The 18,780-nt window shown below is 47.9% G+C and overlaps 1 protein-coding gene across 1 annotated transcript in view; it reads left to right on the top strand.

Moving 5' to 3' along the window:
• The window catches only part of COL22A1 (collagen type XXII alpha 1 chain), a 743,309-nt gene that overhangs the window by 234,142 nt on the left and 490,387 nt on the right, over nt 1–18,780 (top strand). The window contains exon 6 of the mRNA XM_030219538.1: nt 18,582–18,705. Coding sequence (XP_030075398.1) covers nt 18,582–18,705 — 124 coding nt within the window. The remainder of the gene's footprint in view (nt 1–18,581; nt 18,706–18,780) is intronic.

Below are 18,780 nucleotides of genomic sequence, written 5' to 3'. Positions count from 1 at the left end.
TCTTCTTCTGGCACAAGGCTTCATTCTGTTTCTGTGAGTCTGACGTCGTGCAGGACGTCAGACTCACAGAAACAGAATGAAGCCTTGCGCCGGAAGAAGAGGACCTCGGCTGGTGGGGGTTGGGGTCCCCCACCAGCAAAGGTAGCCGACGGCGGCGGCGGGGGAGGGTTGGCGGAGGGAGGGGGTCGAGAGGGTCGGCGGGAGGGTCAAAATTGGTGGTGGTGGTGGCGGTGGGGGGGGGGGGGTCAAAATGGCGGGGAGGGGGTCGGCGGCACCAGGGGGGGGGCTAAAATATGCCCCATCACCTCGGGCTCTGGACCCCCCTCCCGCCGAAGTCTGGCTACGCCCCTGATATTGGCAGCAATGTTTCCCTGACTCCTAGTACTGAAACGTTGTTGGTCTCTGCATTAAGGGCCCTGTTTGCTAAGTTGTGCTATAGCCGCAATAGCATTTTTAGCATGCGCTAATGCTAGAGACACCCATAGACCCATGTCGGCCAGAAGTCCTGCTGTGTTAAATTTATAAAACATTTAAAATATTTTTTAGAAATCATTTAAAAGTATGCAATAAACTGACTGATGAAGAGGTTGGTGAGTCATGAGTAGATGACTCATTTGAAATGAGTCACCACGGAAGTCAGAGGTATCAGAGCTGAGCATATGGTATGTGGTATATGTGAGCTCCCGCTGTTGGACTGACCTGTTAAAGTCACATTAAAATGGGGGTGGCACACTACTTTATTCTCACGGTAAGTTTCAATATATAGTGAGGTTTAGATTCAGGGCCTTAAATGTCTTGAGATAGGGAGTTGATCAGTGTTACCGGGATGTGATGGTGGCACTTGGCTTGTATGCTGCTTTCAATACCATTGACCATAATATTTTATTGTGAAGGCTTCAGTCATTTGGAATCCAAGGGGTGTTTTTTTTAATTGGTTTAGATCATACATGACTACAAGGTATGAGGAAGTACTATGTGGTAGTAATCTCTATCATAAGTTAAAACTGGATCCCACAGGGAAAGGCTTTATCAGCTATATTTTTTTTCTATTTGATTTCATTATGATGGGTGTTAAAAGAAATGGATGTGCTTATAGCCGAGGTAAAAACCCAGATGAAATTTTGACATAAAAATGATTGGATTATCCTGGAGATGGTAGAGGCTCCTAAAAGCTATGGTACTTGCTAGTGGTGTGAGTCAATGAATGAAGGCATGGATTGATTATACTGTTGAACTTAAAATGGTGCTCTCAGGTATCCTGCTGTAAGTTTTGCATGTGTATACACTACCTGTGTGCTAAAAAGTACAATTATTTATTAGCTCTGGGGATGTGTTTGGGGTTGGAGAGGGGGCACTGCTGTGCTGATTGGTTAGCTCGTGGACATTGTCATGTGCAGATTAGCACATGAGCCCTTACCATCTACAAAATAAGGGTTGGTAATTGCTCATTCGCTATTGGCCATTCACTAATGGGGAAATTAGGCCGTGGCCATTATTGCAGAGAATATCAAAATCGGCCATTTACTGGCAGCGATAAACATTGCCTTAACGCATGGGAAAAACCCATGTTGGGGCTACCACAGACCACTTTTTAGCGCTGCTTAGTAAAAGGACTCCTTAGTATCTCAGTTCTTTGATTAGTGCAGCATACATTAAGTTTTAGTGCAAGCTAAAAATTCCCTATTAAACAAAGAAAACACATAACCTACGAAACTACCTCAACAATCCACACAGTTATTATAGTTCACCTATATCCTACCTTCCATCTATCTTCCTTTACTTAATCTTCAAACTTTAATAACTGTATCTGTTACCACGAAATGATTGTGATTATCTTCCCTTACCTATTCTTCAAACACTAAAAATTGTACCTGTTATCATGAGATGATTATGTCATAACCATACTCTGTAAGCCACATTGAGCATGCAAATAGGTGGGATAATGTGGGATACAAATGTAATAAATAAATAAATTAATTAAATGTGTGAAATTAACGAAACTTAAGAAAAATCTGTGAACAATAGAACTTCCAAATTTTTTCTTGCCTGTACACATCCCTCAAATCTTCTGTGGATTTTTGCAATAGGCTGTATTATTTCTCACTCAATAGGTCAATGATCAAGTTATGGAATTTACACAAGTTTGTTAGAGTAGACCAGTGGTTCTCAGTGTGTCACGACACACTAGTATGTCACAAATACCCGGCTGGTGTGTCACGGGGCAGGCCAGCAGAAACAACCACGGCTGGGAGAGGAGAGCGCAGGCAGCAGGAAACAGCCCGGCAGAGGAGATGCGGCTAAAGTAATCTTGGTACTGCTGCTCCTTTCTGGGCTGTGCAGACAACAAACGCACTTAGCAGGATTTTCTGTTCCAGCAGAAGTGAAAGCCTGTAAGCGCGTTTGTTGCCTGCATAGCCCAGGAAGGAGCCACAGCACTAGGATTAGTGTAGCAGTGTCTTCTCTGCCGGGCTCTGTTTCATGCTACAGTTCTGTCTGCGCTCTTCTTGTCACATCCGTCGCTCCCTTCGGCTGCTCCTCCGCGGGAGGCAAGAGCCGGTGTCTGCCACGGCGAAGACCGGCTTTCTTGAGGCCGCGGCGGGGAGCTGGGGCTCACCGCGGTGATGGCCGCCCTGTCCGGGGCCGAGGCCGGGGGCCAGCGATCGCGGCTGCCGGACTCTCGATCGCTGGCTATGGGGGCTGTGCTTGCGCCAGTAGGGGAAATGGTGCCGAGGCGTGATGACCGGCGTCTCCTTCATTCTCGGGCGCGGGAATCCGAAGCTCCGCCTCAGAGGAGTTAGATTGGGAGGCCAGTACTGTGGTCCCGCCTGGGAGGTCGGACAGAGCCAATCAGAAGGGTTCTGTCGATAACCAGGTTCTGATTGGCCGGCTATGTCTACGGGGGCTGGGCGGTTGAATGCTGACAGTATTTAAGGAGCAGGCCTGAGATAGGACATTGCTTCAGGTTCTGTTTCCCGAGGCCAGTTTCCGCTTGTTCCTGTGCTCAGTTGGTTTCCTTGTACTTCTGGTTTTGACTTTTGGACTGTTCCTGGTTTTCCCTGCTAGCCGCCTGCCTTGACCTTTTGCCTGATTCTGACTACGCTGTTAGCTGCCTGCCCTGAACTGTTGCCTGTTCTTGGACGTCTCCTTTTCCATCTGCCCTCTTCTCTCCTGGTTCCAGTCTGGGTCAGTTCATCAACCCCGCGGTTCCAGAAGTCCCGTTGACCGCCTGCAGCTGGGGGCTCAACCCTTGGTGAATGACGGTCGCCGCGGGTGAAGACTTGGGGTTGCACGGCTGTCCTCTGAGGTCCTTCGGGGCGTTGCGGGACCTAAGGGCTCACCTTCCTTGTGGACAAGACAGGAACCTGAAGCCATGAGCTCGCCTACGCAACCTGATCTACGGGACCTGGCTAAAATTCTCCAGCAGCAGCAGGAGCAGTTGAACGCCCTGTCGGGGGCCCTGCAGAATGTCTGATCTCAGCTAACCATGGTCCAGGTGCAGAACCAGGCCGCTGCGGCACACCAGGCCGCCGCAGTGGCTCCCCGTCCGGGAGGGTCCTTCCCGGGACCTCGGTTCCCTGAGCCTACTCGGTTTGATGGTATCCCCGGAAGCTGCCGGGGGTTCCTTAATCAGTGCAACTTATACTTCAAGATGTAACCAGAAGCTTTTGCCTCAGACCAGATAAAAGTGGCCTACGTTATTTCCTTGCTTACGGGACGGGCCCTAGCCTGGGCGTCCCCGCTATGTGAACAACAAGATCCGCTGTTGGACAACTACGTGGAGTTCCAGCGCCGATTTCTCATGATGGTTGATCTTCCTGGAAGGCCGTCTTCCGCCGCTTCCGAGCTGCTGCGGATCCAACAAGGCGAAGGGACCATGGCAGACTATGCAATCCGGTTCCAGACTCTGGCGACTGAATTACGCTGGAATCAGGAGTCCCTATCCGCGATCTTCCTGGAGGGACTTCAGGATTGAATCAAGGATGAGCTGGCTGGCCGGGAGGTCCCGGGGCAGTTGGACGCCTTGATTTCGCTCTGTGTCCGGGTGGATACCCGTTTCCAGGAAAGGGCTAGAGCTCGTGCGGACCGGCGGAGGGGGCCCGGAGGCGGGTCCCAGTCTAGTCGGGTACCTTTCCCCCCGACGGGGCTCCAAAGAACCCAGGGAGACCTCTGAGGAACCTATGGTCATTGGCCGTCAACGGTTAACCCCGTCTGAAAGGACTCAACGCCTTCGGGGCAGCCTTTGCCTGTATTGCGGCGAGGCCGGTCACTTCATCCGCACTTGCCCCGCACGGCCTGGAAACGCCACTCCCAAGGCGCCCTGAGGGGAGGGGTCTTGGGGTACTCTAATCCCCTACCTGACCAGCTGATTACTCTCCCGGTGACCCTGCGGTGGCAGGAGACGGTGGTTCACACCCGAGCTCTTTTGGATTCCGGGGCCGGGGGAAATTTCATTTGTCATGAACTCTTGCGGCAGATGGGATGGCCTATTCTGCCCTATCGACCCGCTTTGCAAGTGACATCCATCCAGGGGACAGCGTTACCCCAGCCTATCACGGAGGTGACTCCATATTTGGGACTCCAGGTGGGGGAAGACCACCGTGAGGAGGCTCAATTTCTGATTTTACCCCGTACCATTCATCCCGTGGTACTGGGCCTGCCCTGGTTACGGCGTCACACCCCAGTAATAGATTGGACTTTAGGGAGGATTCAAGCCTGGGGTGGCGCCTGCACAGAGCACTGTTTGAAGGGCCGGGAATCCAGCTGCCCTGTGGTAGTAGCCACTCCTAGAACTGTGTCAGCCTGTCAAGCTGCTCTGCCAGAGGAGTACCGGGAGTTCGCTGATGTGTTTAGTCCCGTGGAAGCGGATGTGCAACCCCCACATCGGTCCTTTGCGCTATTAATCTGATGGCTGGCAAGATGCCACCACGGGGCCGACTCTATACACTGTCCCGAGAGGAATCGAAGGTCATGCAAGCTTACATCCGGGAGAATCTCCAGAAAGGGTTCATTCGTCCCTCCACGTCCCCTGCCGGGGCAGGATTCTTTTTCGTGACCAAGAAAGATGGCTCCTTGAGGCCCTGCATTGACTACCGGGGCCTAAATGCCATTACCGTTAAGGACCGATACCCTCTGCCCCCTATTCCGGAGTTGTTTGATCGGCTGCAGGGGGCCCAGATCTTCACTAAATTGGACCTCCGTGGAGCCTACAACTTGGTCCGTATTCGGCAGGGGGACGAATGGAAAACTGCATTTAACACGCATGAAGGGCACTTCGAATACCGGGTGATGCCCTTCGGCCTGTGCAATGCTCCAGCAGTGTTCCAGAGGTTTATAAACTTCGCTCTGGAAGACCTGCTTTACGCTACAGTAATTGTATACCTAGATGACATCCTGATCTTTTCCAAAGATGCCCAGGAGCATGTGGCCCACGTTCGGACTGTTCTTCAGCGCTTACGGCAGTATCGCTTGTTTGCCAAACTCAGCAAGTGCTCCTTTCATCAGCAGACTCTGCCTTTTCTGGGACATATTCTTTTACCTGGGGGTCTGCGAATGGATCCAGACAAACTCAGCGCTATCCGGGAGTGGCCCCAACCCCAAGGCCTGAAGGCGCTGCAACGGTTCCTAGGGTTTGCGAATTACTACCGTCAATTTATTCCTCATTATTCGCAATTGACAGCTCCGCTGACAGCGCTCACTAAGAAGCATGCAGATGTTCGGAACTTGCTGGCCGAGGCGCAAACGGCATTCGGTCAGTTGAAGAAGGCCTTTGAATCCGCTCCCATCCTTCAGGCCCCAGACCCAGACAAGCCTTTTGTGGTAGAGGTGGACGCTTCTGCTTTGGGCGCCGGGGCAGTCCTCTCTCAAGTTAACGCCAAGGGCCGGCGTCAACCTTGCTTCTTTTTCTCCCGAAAGTTCTCCCCAGCGGAACGCAATTATACTGTAGGAGACCGAGAATTACTAGCTTTGAAGTTAGCCCTGCAAGAGTGGAGACATCTGCTGGAAGGGGCAGAGCATCGATTTACAGTGATTACGGACCACAAGAATCTTTTGTATCTGCAGGAGGCCCAAAGGCTGAATCCACGGCAAGCCCGCTGGTCGTTGTTCTTCGCCAGGTTCCGGTTTCAACTTGTGTTCCGGTCAGCTGCACAGAATACCCCTGTGGACTCCCTCTCCCGAGCCTTCAAAGCTCCAGAGGACATTGAGGAGCCTCATCCTATGTTGGATCCGGCCTGCCTCTGTGCGGCCCCGGGGAGGGTCACCCCGATGCGGGAACTTGTGCCTCCGCAGGACCGGGAAAAAGTCATGCGGTGGGGACATTCCTCTGTATGGGCCAGACACTTTGGGTTCTAAAAAACCCTCCAGCTGATTTCTCGACAGTACCAGTGGCCTCGTATGAAGCAAGATATCCTTCAGTTTGTCACGACCTGCCCTACCTGTGCCCGGACCAAGTCGGTGGTGGGGCGCCCCTGGGGAGATCTGCAGCCCTTGCCCATTCCTGCAGCCCCCTGGGAGGAATTGTCTATGGATTTCATTACGGATCTTCCCCGTTCCCAGGGGCACATTGTGATTTGGGTAGTGGTAGACCGGTTCTCCCGTATGGCACACTTCGTTCCCCTGCCAGGGCTTCCGTCAGCAGCACTGTTAGCCCAACAGTTCATCCAGCATATTTTCCGGCTCCATGGGCTACCAGTCAGGATCATCAGTGACCGCGGAGCACAGTTCACTTCACGATTCTGGAGAGTCCTGTGTTCTGCTCTGGGGGTTGCTACCCATTTCTCCTTTGCCTACCATCCGCAGACCAACGGGATGGTGGAAAGGATTAACCAAACGTTGAAGGGGTTCTTGCGGGCTTTTGTCAACAGGCGGCAAGACAACTGGGCATCCCTTCTTCCATGGGCCGAGTTCGCCTATAACCACAGTGAACACTCTGCCTCTGGGCAGTCTCCATTTTTCATGGTATATGGACAACATCCGCGGCTTCCTCCACCCATACCCTCTGACTCCTCTATGCCCATGGTTACTCAAACCCTGGCTGACCTGCGGGAAGTCTGGAATCTGGCCCGAGAGCAACTACAGAAAGCAGCCGCCAGGTATAAGTCGTTTGCTGACCGACACCGGCGCCCCGCCCCGGTTTTGCAGCCGGGGCAGAAGGTATGGCTGAGCACCAAATACCTGAGGCTCCGGGTGCCCTCTCGGAGGCTGGGGCCACGGTACATCGGGCCGTTTGTTGTCCAGTCTCGGATCGGAGCTGTGACATACCGCCTGCGGCTACCTAGTACTCTGCGGATCCATAATGCCTTCCATGTTTCTCTGTTGAAGGTCTTTCGGGGGTCTAAATGGCATCCACAGAATAAAGAGTCAGTTGTTCCAGAGGCTGACCCCGATCCCGAGTATGAGGTTGAAGAAATCATAGACTCCAAGAGGCGTCGGGGAAAGCTGCTCTACCTGTTATCATGGAAGCATTTCGGTCCCGAGGACAATTCCTGGGAGCCGGCTACCAATGTACATGCCCCGGAGTTGGTACGGGCCTTCCATGATCGTTATCCTCAGAAACCAGGACCCAGGAGGAGGGGGGCATCCGGGGGGGATACTGTCACATCCGTCGCTCCCTCTAGCTGCTCCTCCGCGGGAGGCAAGAGCCGGCGTCTGCCACAGCGAAGACCGGCTTTCTTGAGGCTGCGGCGGGGAGCTGGGGCTCGCTGCAGTGATGGCCGCCCTGTCCGGGGCCAAGGCTGGGGGCCGGCGATCGCGGCTGCCGGACTCTCGATCGCCGGCAATGGGGGCTGTGCTTGCGCCAGTAGGGGAAATGGTGCCGAGTCGCGATGGCCGGCGTCTTCTTCATTCTCGGGCGCAGGAATCCGAAGCTCCGCCTCAGAGGAGTTAGATTGGGAGGCCAGTACTGTGGTCCCGCCTGGGAGGTCGGACAGAGCCAATCAGAAGGGTTCTGTCGATAACCAGGTTCTGATTGGCCGGCTATGTCTACGGGGGCTGGGCGGTTGAATGCTGACAGTATTTAAGGAGCGGGCCTGAGATAGGACATTGCTTCAGGTTCTGTTTCCCGAGGCCAGTTTCCGCTTGTTCCTATGCTCAGTTGGTTTCCTTGTACTTCTGGTTTTGACTTTTGGACTGTTCCTGGTTTTCCCTGCTAGCCGCCTGCCTTGACCTTTTGCCTGATTCTGACTACGCTGTTAGCTGCCTGCCCTGAACTGTTGCCTGTTCTTGGACGTCTCCTTTTCCATCTGCCCTCTTCTCTCCTGGTTCCAGTCTGGGCCAGTTCATCAACCCCGCGGTTCCAGAAGTCCCGTTGACCGCCTGCAGCTGGGGGCTCAACCCTTGGTGAACAGCGGTCGCCGCGGGTGAAGACTTGGTGTTGCACGGCTGTCCTCTGAGGTCCTTCAGGGCCTTGCAGGACCTAAGGGCTCACCTTCCTTGTGGACAAGACACTTCTCTCCCAGATGAGGCTGCACTTTTTTAGGTTTGGGGGCATAGAGCTGCTGGTCTGTGGAGAGGGCAGAGGGGATATGGAGCCGCTTGATTATAAGTGCATAAATAATGCCACACTGGGAAAAGACCAAAGGTCCATCAAGCCCAGCATCCTGTCCACGACAGTGGCCAATCCAGGCCAAGGGCACCTGGCGAGCTTCCCAAACATACAAACATCCTATACATGTTATTCCTGGAATTGTGGATTTTTCCCATTTAGTAGTGGTTTATGGACTTGTTTATGGGTTTGGAGGAGAGGAGACACAGAGTTGCTGGATCATAAAGGGGAAGGGGAGTTGCTGGACCATAAGGGAGCATGGGGAGGAGGAGAGAGTACAAGGGGTGGTGGGGGAGGGGGCATGGAACTACTGGACTATAGGGGGTTGGGGGAGAAGGGACACAGAATTGCTGGACCATAAGGGGGCAAGGGGAGCGGAGAGGACAGGGAGCTGCTGGACTATAGGGGTGGTAGGGGAGGGAGGGAGGTAGAGGGAGGACATGAAGCTGTAGAACCTTAAGGGAGAGGGGACAGGGAGTTTCTAGCACATATTGATGGTGGGGGAAGGGAATGGAGCTGCTGGACTAAAGGGGTGGTGGAAGAAAGAGGACATAAAGCTGCTGGATCATGAGTTGGAGGGGAGAGGGGACACAAAGATGCTGCACCATAAGGTATAGGGGACATAGAGCCGCTGGACTATAGTGGTGGTGGATGGAGAGGAGATGTGGAGCTGCTGAACTATAGGGGTGGGAGAGGAAGGAGAGAGAGAGGTGGAGGGGTCATGCAGCTGCAGGACCTTAAGGGAGAGGAGACAGAGACTTGCTGGACTATAGGGGTAGGGAACATGGAGCTGCTGGACTATAGGGGTGGGACAAGAGAGGGGACACAGAACTGCTGGATCATGAGTTGTAGGGGAGAGGGGATAGAGTTGCTGCACCATAAGGTGTAGGGGACAGGGAGCTGCTGGACTATAGGGGTGGTGGTGGGTGGAAAAGGTTACACAGAGCTGATGGACTATAGCGAGGGAGGGAGAGAGAGGACATGAAGCTGCTGGACGATAGGGGTGTAGGAGAGACAGGGTGATGTTGAATAATAGGGGTGGATGGGAAGGGATAAGAGGCAGAAAAATACTGGACCATAAGGATGGAGGGGAACTGAGAGAATGGAAGAAGACAGGCAGAAATTGGAGAAAGGACAAATGGATAGCACACACTGGAGGAGAGAAGATAGGAAAGCTGAAAAGAGAAACTGAGACCACCAAGTTTAGAAAAATAAAATGACCAGAAAGCAAAAGTAGAAAAAAATGCTTTATTTTGAATTTAAGTGGAATATAGTGAAGTGATGCACCATTTGTACGCGCACTGTTATTCTGCGAGTCCAGATTGTACACAACAGCAACATGTATCCCAATGATGCCAGGTTTGTACATAGGACTTGTTTGTATGTGGTACAATGCAGTACTGTAGTCCTTGATGCCTAGTTTTTTAATCTTATTTTTTTCTTTTTTAATCAGCAGCCTCCTGCCTGCCTCCAGAGTTGTGTAAGTGCTTCTTTGGTGAATTTTGTAAGAAAACTCTGGAGGCATATTTGCTTATACGTTCACGGATAGCACATGGTTCCAAGGTTTTTGCCTCCCATCTACCGCATGCTATCAGTGCTCTACTGTATGTTAGCTATGGAAAATGTGTATCACAGATGCATTTCCTTTTTACTGAACAAAATACAAAGACATTTCTGCTTTTATTTCTCCCATGTTGTGGTGCAAGTCTAGTTTGACTTACTGAGGTTCCCAGTTCAGTTTTTGTCGTCATTTTTCTATTTCTCATTTGTGACCCCTTGTTCTGTATTTGGTGAGGGTCTGTCTGTGTTTTGCCCTTGTTCTGTATTGGTGAGGATCTGTCTGTGTTTTGCCTCTGAATGAGGTGTGGTATTCTGTTCTGTTTTACTAGTAGTAGGTGTATGGGTGTTCTAGGGCCCATGTAATATTTGTAGTGCTGCCTATTCAAAGGTAGGGTTCAAGTTGTTTGAATCATAGGAATTAGTGCTTTTCTTTTATGGTAGGTTTGCTACATGCACATTGAGTTAGGATTTTCTTTTTCAGATTTTGTATTTAACAATGTGGAGAGATTTATGTTGCTATTAATCAGATGACATGAGATAGGGGGAATATGGGTTTTGTGGATGCAGAGCATGTTTACATTTAACTAAAAAAAAATTACTATACTGTGTCAGACCAAATGTCCATGAGGGGTCATGTATGTGATGTTTCACATATATGAGCATCATCTGTCAGGTGTGAACTGACTGAAAAAAGGTTAAGAACCACTGCAGTAGGCTGTTGAAAATGAGATCATATACTAATTTGCCAGCCATCAAGTGTTTGGTCATTCGAAGCTCTGATTGGTCATTTGTGAAGATTTTCCCCTTAAGCAGAGCTAATTGCCCAGAATGTGATTGTGTCTGAATGAGCTAGCTGATATAAATGGATAAGAGCTGACTGATGTTGATAATCCTAACAATTTTCTAATATATATGTATTTATTGCTTGTTGTGCGATTGTATTTGTGTGTATGGAGATTAGTTTTTTTTTTTTTTTTTACTTTTGGGAACATTTTGTTAGAATTTATATTTTACAAAGATGGCATGTATGACCAAGATGCCACTAAAGCCTGATGTCAGCCCTTATCTCTGCACATGCTGGGTGTTGCGGCTGTCCCTCCTCCCTTTCTTAGCTTGCCCTCCTTGACTAGATTATAGTCTTATATAGCTATATTCCAGTCATGGTTCTCTTTCTGCCATATCTTCCTGATCACTACTACATCCAAGCCGGCCTCTCTTGCTCTAGTTATTGTCTCCTGTCTCTATCTACTGATTTAGAAGGGCACTATCATACTTCTCACTGGTCCACAAGTACAATTTTTTTGAGCAAATCTGTGGCATACTGAAAACCCAGTACATGCTGCTGAATTCTCCCCAGATATGCATTATTCACAAGACTGTTGTTTGATGATTATTCTTCTAACAACAATTTAGATCAGGCATTTCTTTCATTCCTCTACAATGTTCTTTTTTCTTTTTCTTCCAACGGAAAAAAGTAACTTTATTCACAGTATATAAAAGAGTTTTGTTCACCCTGTATATGTCCTTGTTTCCACTTTGATTCCTATAGTACAGAGATACCTAAGTTGTTTTGAACATATTTAAAGAAGGCAGGGTGATGACTGACACATTAACAGGGCATTTTTAACTTTTGGCTCTTAGCTACGTTGATGCTTGCGTAGAGTACTTCCTCTGCCAAGTTACAGGTGTGGGTGATTTCAGAAAAGTGATTCTGCATATTGGGGCAGGAGTAATGAGGTCCATGCCTACAACTTTTAAGCTACTTATGAATTATGCAGTACAGAGAAGATGCCAGTAAAGAGCATCTGTTTGGTTTTCTTATAATATACAGTGTCTCTAAGTCAGCTTCCCGTTATTTGCCAAACTTAGAAATTACCTCTCTACCAGAAATGGTTCTCTAGGGTTCCTCTTTTGAGCAAAGATAAAGCTAAGTTGTTTGATATGCTTATGGTCTTAGCTATACAACTGGATTTATCAGAATGGAAAGATGATACTGCTTTGTCAGTGAATGCCTGGCGGAATGTTGTCTGTTTGTAGAAGTGGCTCTTCTTAAGAGGTGTAACATTCAACAGTTTAAAAGGGTGTAGGCACCACTGGATGCTTTTTGTCAACTTGTTAATGTTTAATTGTGCTGGGAACTCAGATATTTGAGAATGATGTCCTGGGGGTTGAGGATTGTATATATTTGAATTTTTCAATAAATATATTGAACTTAAAAAAAATGACCTCTCTACCAGAAATAGTTCTCCATGTCCCAAACTGGAGCACATCAAGAGGCTAAATTTTTGAAAGAGAAAAATATCCAAAAAGTGTCATAAAGCACCATTTGGACAGATTTCTTCTCAAAAAGTTCAAATCAGTATTTTCAAAACCTGTTTTTTTAGACGTCTATCTATGCAATTCGACTGCAGTGCATCCAAATCACAAGGGGGCGTGTTGGGGGTATTTCCAAGGCAGGATTAGGGTGAGCATAGGGCGTGCCAAACACTTGGATGTTTTACAGCCATAATGGAACAAAATGAAAACGTCTAGGGAGAAAACTTCAATGTTTTGGTCTAGACCTGTTTTCAGAATGAATAAGGCACAAAAAGGTGCTCTAAATGACTAGATAACCACTGGAGGGAATCAGGGATGACCCCCTTACTCCCCCAGTGGTCACTGACCCCCTCCCACCCCACCCCCAAATCTGAATAAAAATAGTATTTATCAGCCTCTATGACAGCCTCAGATGTTGTAGCTAGATCCATTAGAGTAGCATGCAGGTCCCTGGAGTAGACTAGTGGTGGGTGCAGTGCACTGTAGTCAGGTGGATCCATGCCCATACCTCCCCCTACTTGTTGCTGTTGTGGTGGAAACTGTGAGCCCTCCAAAACTCACCAGAAACCCACTGTATCCACATATATGTGTCCCCTTCACCCATAAGAGCTATTGTAGTGGTATACAGTTGGTGGTAGAGGGTTTTGGGTGGGTTTTGGAAGGCTTGGCAGACAAGATAAGGGAGCAATGGTGAGATGTGTACCTGGGAACATTTATATGAAGTCCACAGCAGTGCCCCTTAGGGTGCCCCATTGCTCTCCTGGGATGACTGGGGGACCAGTCTGCTAAAAATGCTGTCCCATCCTACATCCCGATGGCTTAATTTTCTACGTTTTTTACTTGTGTGAGATTTTCACAAAAAAAAAGTCATTTTGCAGTTTCAAAAATGGTCATGTTTTCTATTCAGATTTGGTACGTGTAGCGCAAAATGTCCAAAGTCCGACTTAGGCATCATATTGAAAATGCACCTCCACGTCTCATGTGGGCACACAAACCTAGTCTGGAACAGAGGAAATAGGTGGCATGAGCTCTTTTAAATGAATCCTAAAGGAGAACCCGGGAATATTTCTAAGTATTTTTTGTTGTTGTCATGCAGCTGTGCTGATACCCATGGAGACAGCAGATTATCTAAGATCTTTCACTTTTCATATTTAGGATGTGCCGGTTTGCTATAATTATACTAGGAGAGAGTTATTATATACAATACTGCCCTCATCCTGCCGGTATTGTTTGCATACAATGTTTTGCAAGTAGAAACGACTGTTTCTTGAATTTTCAGACAGAAAGATTTACTTGCTGTTTTTAGATTTCTAAGACTGTAAGCAATATTGTGGAAGTGGGATGTAGGAATAAGAAAATATATAAATGAATTTAGCTTCCCTAACATATCAGTTTGGACACTGAATTCAATCTGGTTTCAAACTTTGGTGTGAATATTTTTTCACTCAGCAGGAGATTCTGTTAAAACTGGTTTTCAGTCTGTTACAAATGCATCACAAGTATACTATACATTAGAAAAGAGAAAATTGTAATAAGTCTCCATCAAATGCCTTGCCAGTCTATTGCATTTCTTTGAAGGGTTGAATACACATGTGGATAAAGGTGAGCCAGGTGATGTGTGTGTATCTGGATTTTCAAAACGCACTTGACAAAGTACTTCATGAAAGACTCCTGAGGAAATTAGAAAATCATGGGATAGCTGATAATGTCCTATTGTGGATTAAACACTGGTTAAAAGATAGAAAACAGAGAGTAGGGTTAAAAGGTCAGTATTCTCGATGGAGAAGGGTAGATAGTGAGATTTCCCAGGGGTCTGTGCTAGGACTGCTGCTTTTTAACATATTTATATGTACCATACCTTGTAAGCCACACTGAACCTGCTATCGAGCGGGGTATAAATGCTATAAATAAATAAATAAATCTAGAAATGGGAATAACATAAGTACATAAGTAGTGCCATACTGGGAAAGACCAAAGGTCCATCTAGCCCAGCATCCTGTCACCGACAGTGGCCAATCCAGGTCAAGGGCACCTGGCACGCTCCCCAAACGTAAAAACATTCCAGACAAGTTATACCTAAAAATGCGGAATTTTTCCAAGTCCATTTAATAGCGGTCTATGGACTTGTCCTTTAGGAATCTATCTAACCCCTTTTTAAACTCCGTCAAGCTAACCGCCCGTACCACGTTCTCCGGCAACGAATTCCAGAGTCTAATTACACGTTGGGTGAAGAAAAATTTTCTCCGATTCGTTTTAAATTTACCACACTGTAGCTTCAACTCATGCCCTCTAGTCCTAGTATTTTTGGATAGCGTGAACAGTCGCTTCACATCCACCCGATCCATTCCACTCATTATTTTATACACTTCTATCATATCTCCCCTCAGCCGTCTCTTCTCCAAGCTGAAAAGCCCTAGCCTTCTCAGCCTCTCTTCGTAGGAAAGTCGTCCCATCCCCACTATCATTTTCGTCGCCCTTCGCTGTACCTTTTCTAATTCTACTATATCTTTTTTGAGATACGGAGACCAGTACTGAACACAATACTCCAGGTGCGGTCGCACCATGGAGCGATACAACGGCATTATAACATCCGCACACCTGGACTCCATACCCTTCCTAATAACACCCAACATTCTATTCGCTTTCCTAGCCGCAGCAGCACACTGAGCAGAAGGTTTCAGCGTATCATCGACGACGACACCCAGATCCCTTTCTTGATCCGTAACTCCTAACGCGGAACCTTGCAAGACGTAGCTATAATTCGGGTTCCTCTTACCCACATGCATCACTTTGCACTTGTCAACATTGAACTTCATCTGCCACTTGCACGCCCATTCTCCCAGTCTCGCAAGGTCCTCCTGTAATCGTTCACATTCCTCCTGCGACTTGACGACCCTGAATAATTTTGTGTCATCGGCGAATTTAATTACCTCACTAGTTATTCCCATCTCTAGGTCATTTATAAATACATTAAAAAGCAACGGACCCAGCACAGACCCCTGCGGGACCCCACTAACTACCCTCCTCCACTGAGAATACTGGCCACGCAATCCTACTCTCTGCTTCCTATCTTTCAACCAGTTCTTAATCCATAATAATACCCTACCTCCGATTCCATGACTCTGCAATTTCTTCAGGAGTCTTTCGTGCGGCACTTTGTCAAACGCCTTCTGAAAGTGAGGTAATTTAATTTGCTGATGACACAAAGTTATTCACTTTTGATAAATCACAATAGGAACTGTGAAAAATTGCAAGAGGACCTTATGAGACTGGGAGACTGGGCATCCAAATGGCAAATGACATTTAATGTGAGCAAGTGCAAAGTGATGAATGTGAGAAAGAGGAACCTGAACTATAGCTAGGTGATGCGAGGTTCCACATTAGGAATCACCGCCCAGGAAAAGGATCTAGGTGTCATCGTTGATGATATGTTGAAACTCTCTGCTCAGTGTGCAGCAGCAGCTAAGAAATCAAATAGAATTTTAGGAACTATTAGGCAAGAAATAAAAAACAAAAGTGAGAATGTTATAATGTCTTTGTTTCACTCCATGGTGTGATCGCACCTTGAATACTGTGATATAGCAGAATTAGAAAAGGTACAGAGAAGGGTGATGGAAATGATAAAGGGGATGGGTCGACTTACCATGAGGAAAGGCTAAAGTGGCTACAGCTGTTCAGCATAGATATGGCTGAGGGGAGATATGATAGAGGTCTATAAAATACTGAGTGAAGTGGAGTGGGTAGAGATAAATCACTTGTTTACTATTTCCAAAAATAAGAACATAAGAGTAGCCATACTGGATCAGACCAATGGTTCATCTAGCCCAGTATCCTGATTCCAATAGTGGCCAAGCACAGTGGAAAATGTGGCTGCTAGACGCCACTAGCTAGTCGTAGTAGTGGCATCTAGCAGCCACATTTTCCACTGTGCACCAAGGGTCTTTTTAAAGACCAGAACGTCATCCACCAGAGACTCTATCCCAAAACGTTCTGTCTACTAACTCTTGGAAATAAAGTACCAAGACTCCTGAAGAAGGCACTACTTGTGCTGAAACAGGGTACCTTTTAGAGTCTTCCCACAATAAACCCTAACGTCTTCGGTCTGTTTCTTGAAGAGCCTGGTTCTGTTTCCACTCCTCCTTGGCTCTGCATTTTGCTGAAATACCTACCATACCTGACTATACACCACTTCAATAGCTTTCAGGCTTGCAGGTAGTATATAAGTACTTGATTGTACACCACTTTCAGGGCTGCAGGCAGTATAAAAGTAAATTTAAAAAGGAAGAGAGGCAGACACTTCAAAACATTGACATCACATGAAAAGAAGCAGAAACCACTGCAGCTGACCTAAAAATCATTAGAAAACACTTGCTGTACAATATGCCCTGCAGCAGAGACAGACCTACGACTAAGGGCAAGAAGCACTAAAGACTCGTTAAAGCCCTTTCCTTACCGATTCCCTTAGCGAATCAGTAAGGAACTGGCATGCATCAAGAAATAGGAATGCAAATGAGCTGCTCGTTGTAGCTCACTTGCATTCTCTATTCCATCATTAAACAGTCGGCCGGTCGAGCATGCGCAGAGCAGCCAAGCGTTATCCTGGCTGCTCTGCGCATGCCAAGGACGTCCTTTATGGATGTCCTTCACTATATATATATTTTAAAAAAAAGACGAGCTGTGCCTATGAACGTCCTTTATGGACGTCCTTCGCCCCCCCCCCCCCGAGATCGCCGCCGCTCCCCCCTGCATTGAAATGACAGCTTCCCGCAGCCCCGGCCTCCCCGCCATCCTCCGCACCCCCGGGGCCCCGCCCCCGCTGCCCCCTCACAGCGCCTCTCACCTCTGTGTGAAGGTGCTGCAGCAAGCAACAGCTGATCGCTTCATTTTGGACTTCCCTCCTTTCCTCCCTGGCCCGTCCTCGTCTGACATAAGTTACTTACACGTCAGACGAGGGCGGGCCAGGGAGGAAAGGAGGGAAGTCCGAAGTGAAGCGATTAGCTGTTGCTTGCTGCAGCGCCTTCACACGGAGGTGAGAGGTGCTGTGAGGGCCCGGCCCGGTGGCAGACGGAGGGGAGCGGGGGGAAGGGGAGCGGCAGCAGTGATGACCTCAGGGGGGGTGGCAGGGCCGGTGCCTCAGGGGTGCGGAGGATGGCGGGGAGGCCGGGGCTGCGGGAAGCTGTCATTTCAATGCAGAGGGAGGGGAAGCGGCGGCGATCTCAGGGGAGGGCGAAGGACGTCCATAAAGGACGTCCATAGGTACAGCTCGTCTTTTTTTTTATACTGAAGCCCCAACGACAGGTACAGACCTCTCGTTAGATTTTCCAGAGTTAAGGCAATTGGAAAAGGTTAGTGCATCTCATTACAATAGGGTTTCTACACAATTTGCTCATCTGCATTCCGTTTTCGTTAGCGGCTACCGTCGTCGGAAAAAGGCTCGGAGAAGCCTTTAGTGCATGCCAGGGTTTACTACTTGCTCGTTAATGGATCGTTAAAGGCTCGTTAAGTTTAGTGCATCTGGCCCTAAGAGGCTCTGACACTGTGGTGCTGGTGGAGCCACTCTATGTGCTGTCCAAATACAAATTCTGAGCTCCTCTACTGATTTGTTCTCAGCACAAAACTTCAGAAACTTATATGTCTGTGCTAAGGGAAAGACATTTTCTAACAAGTGGAAATGGCACATAGGTGGATATTTATTTTATTTAAAACATATGTTGTACTGGTTTTAGAAATGTAATGTAAGAGCCTAAGGGGGTCTTTTACAAAGGTGCACTAGTATTTCCACCACACTGTGTAGACACCCATAATATTCCTATGGACATCTACATGATTATCACACGCTAAAAATGCTAGTACATCTTTGTAAAAGGGGCCCTAAGTTATTTTACAAAATAGCCTACCTGAAAACTCCCATTGGAAGATATACCTAAAAACGTCTGCAAATGTGTCTCATAAAAATAGGTGCTATAATTTTATGGGCCTACTTTTGTATGTTTATGTAATGGGGCAATTTGTAAGCACTTACTTGGGCATCTAAAATACTGTTCTGCATTCTAAAGTCCCTTATAAAATTCTCTGCTTCGATCCTAAATGGTTCTTTGTCCAACACCATATTGGACAGTTGCTGGAATAATGCATTCTTAAATTAATTATCTATTTCTTTCAGAGATGTATTTCCACAAGGGTTGCCTGATGAATATGCCTTTGTGACAACTTTCCGATTTCGGAAGACTTCTAGAAGAGAAGACTGGTACATTTGGCAGATTATTGACAAGTATGGCATACCACAGGTAGGTACTTTTTTCAGACAGTTGTCCTTAATTTCTGGGGGGGTTTAAAGTTTGTTTTATTGATCTTTTGGTATT

The sequence above is a fragment of the Microcaecilia unicolor genome, chromosome 1, assembly GCF_901765095.1.
Source record: "Microcaecilia unicolor chromosome 1, aMicUni1.1, whole genome shotgun sequence".
Classification (NCBI taxonomy): domain Eukaryota; kingdom Metazoa; phylum Chordata; class Amphibia; order Gymnophiona; family Siphonopidae; genus Microcaecilia; species Microcaecilia unicolor.
This window is presented reverse-complemented; position numbering and strand designations above follow the sequence as displayed.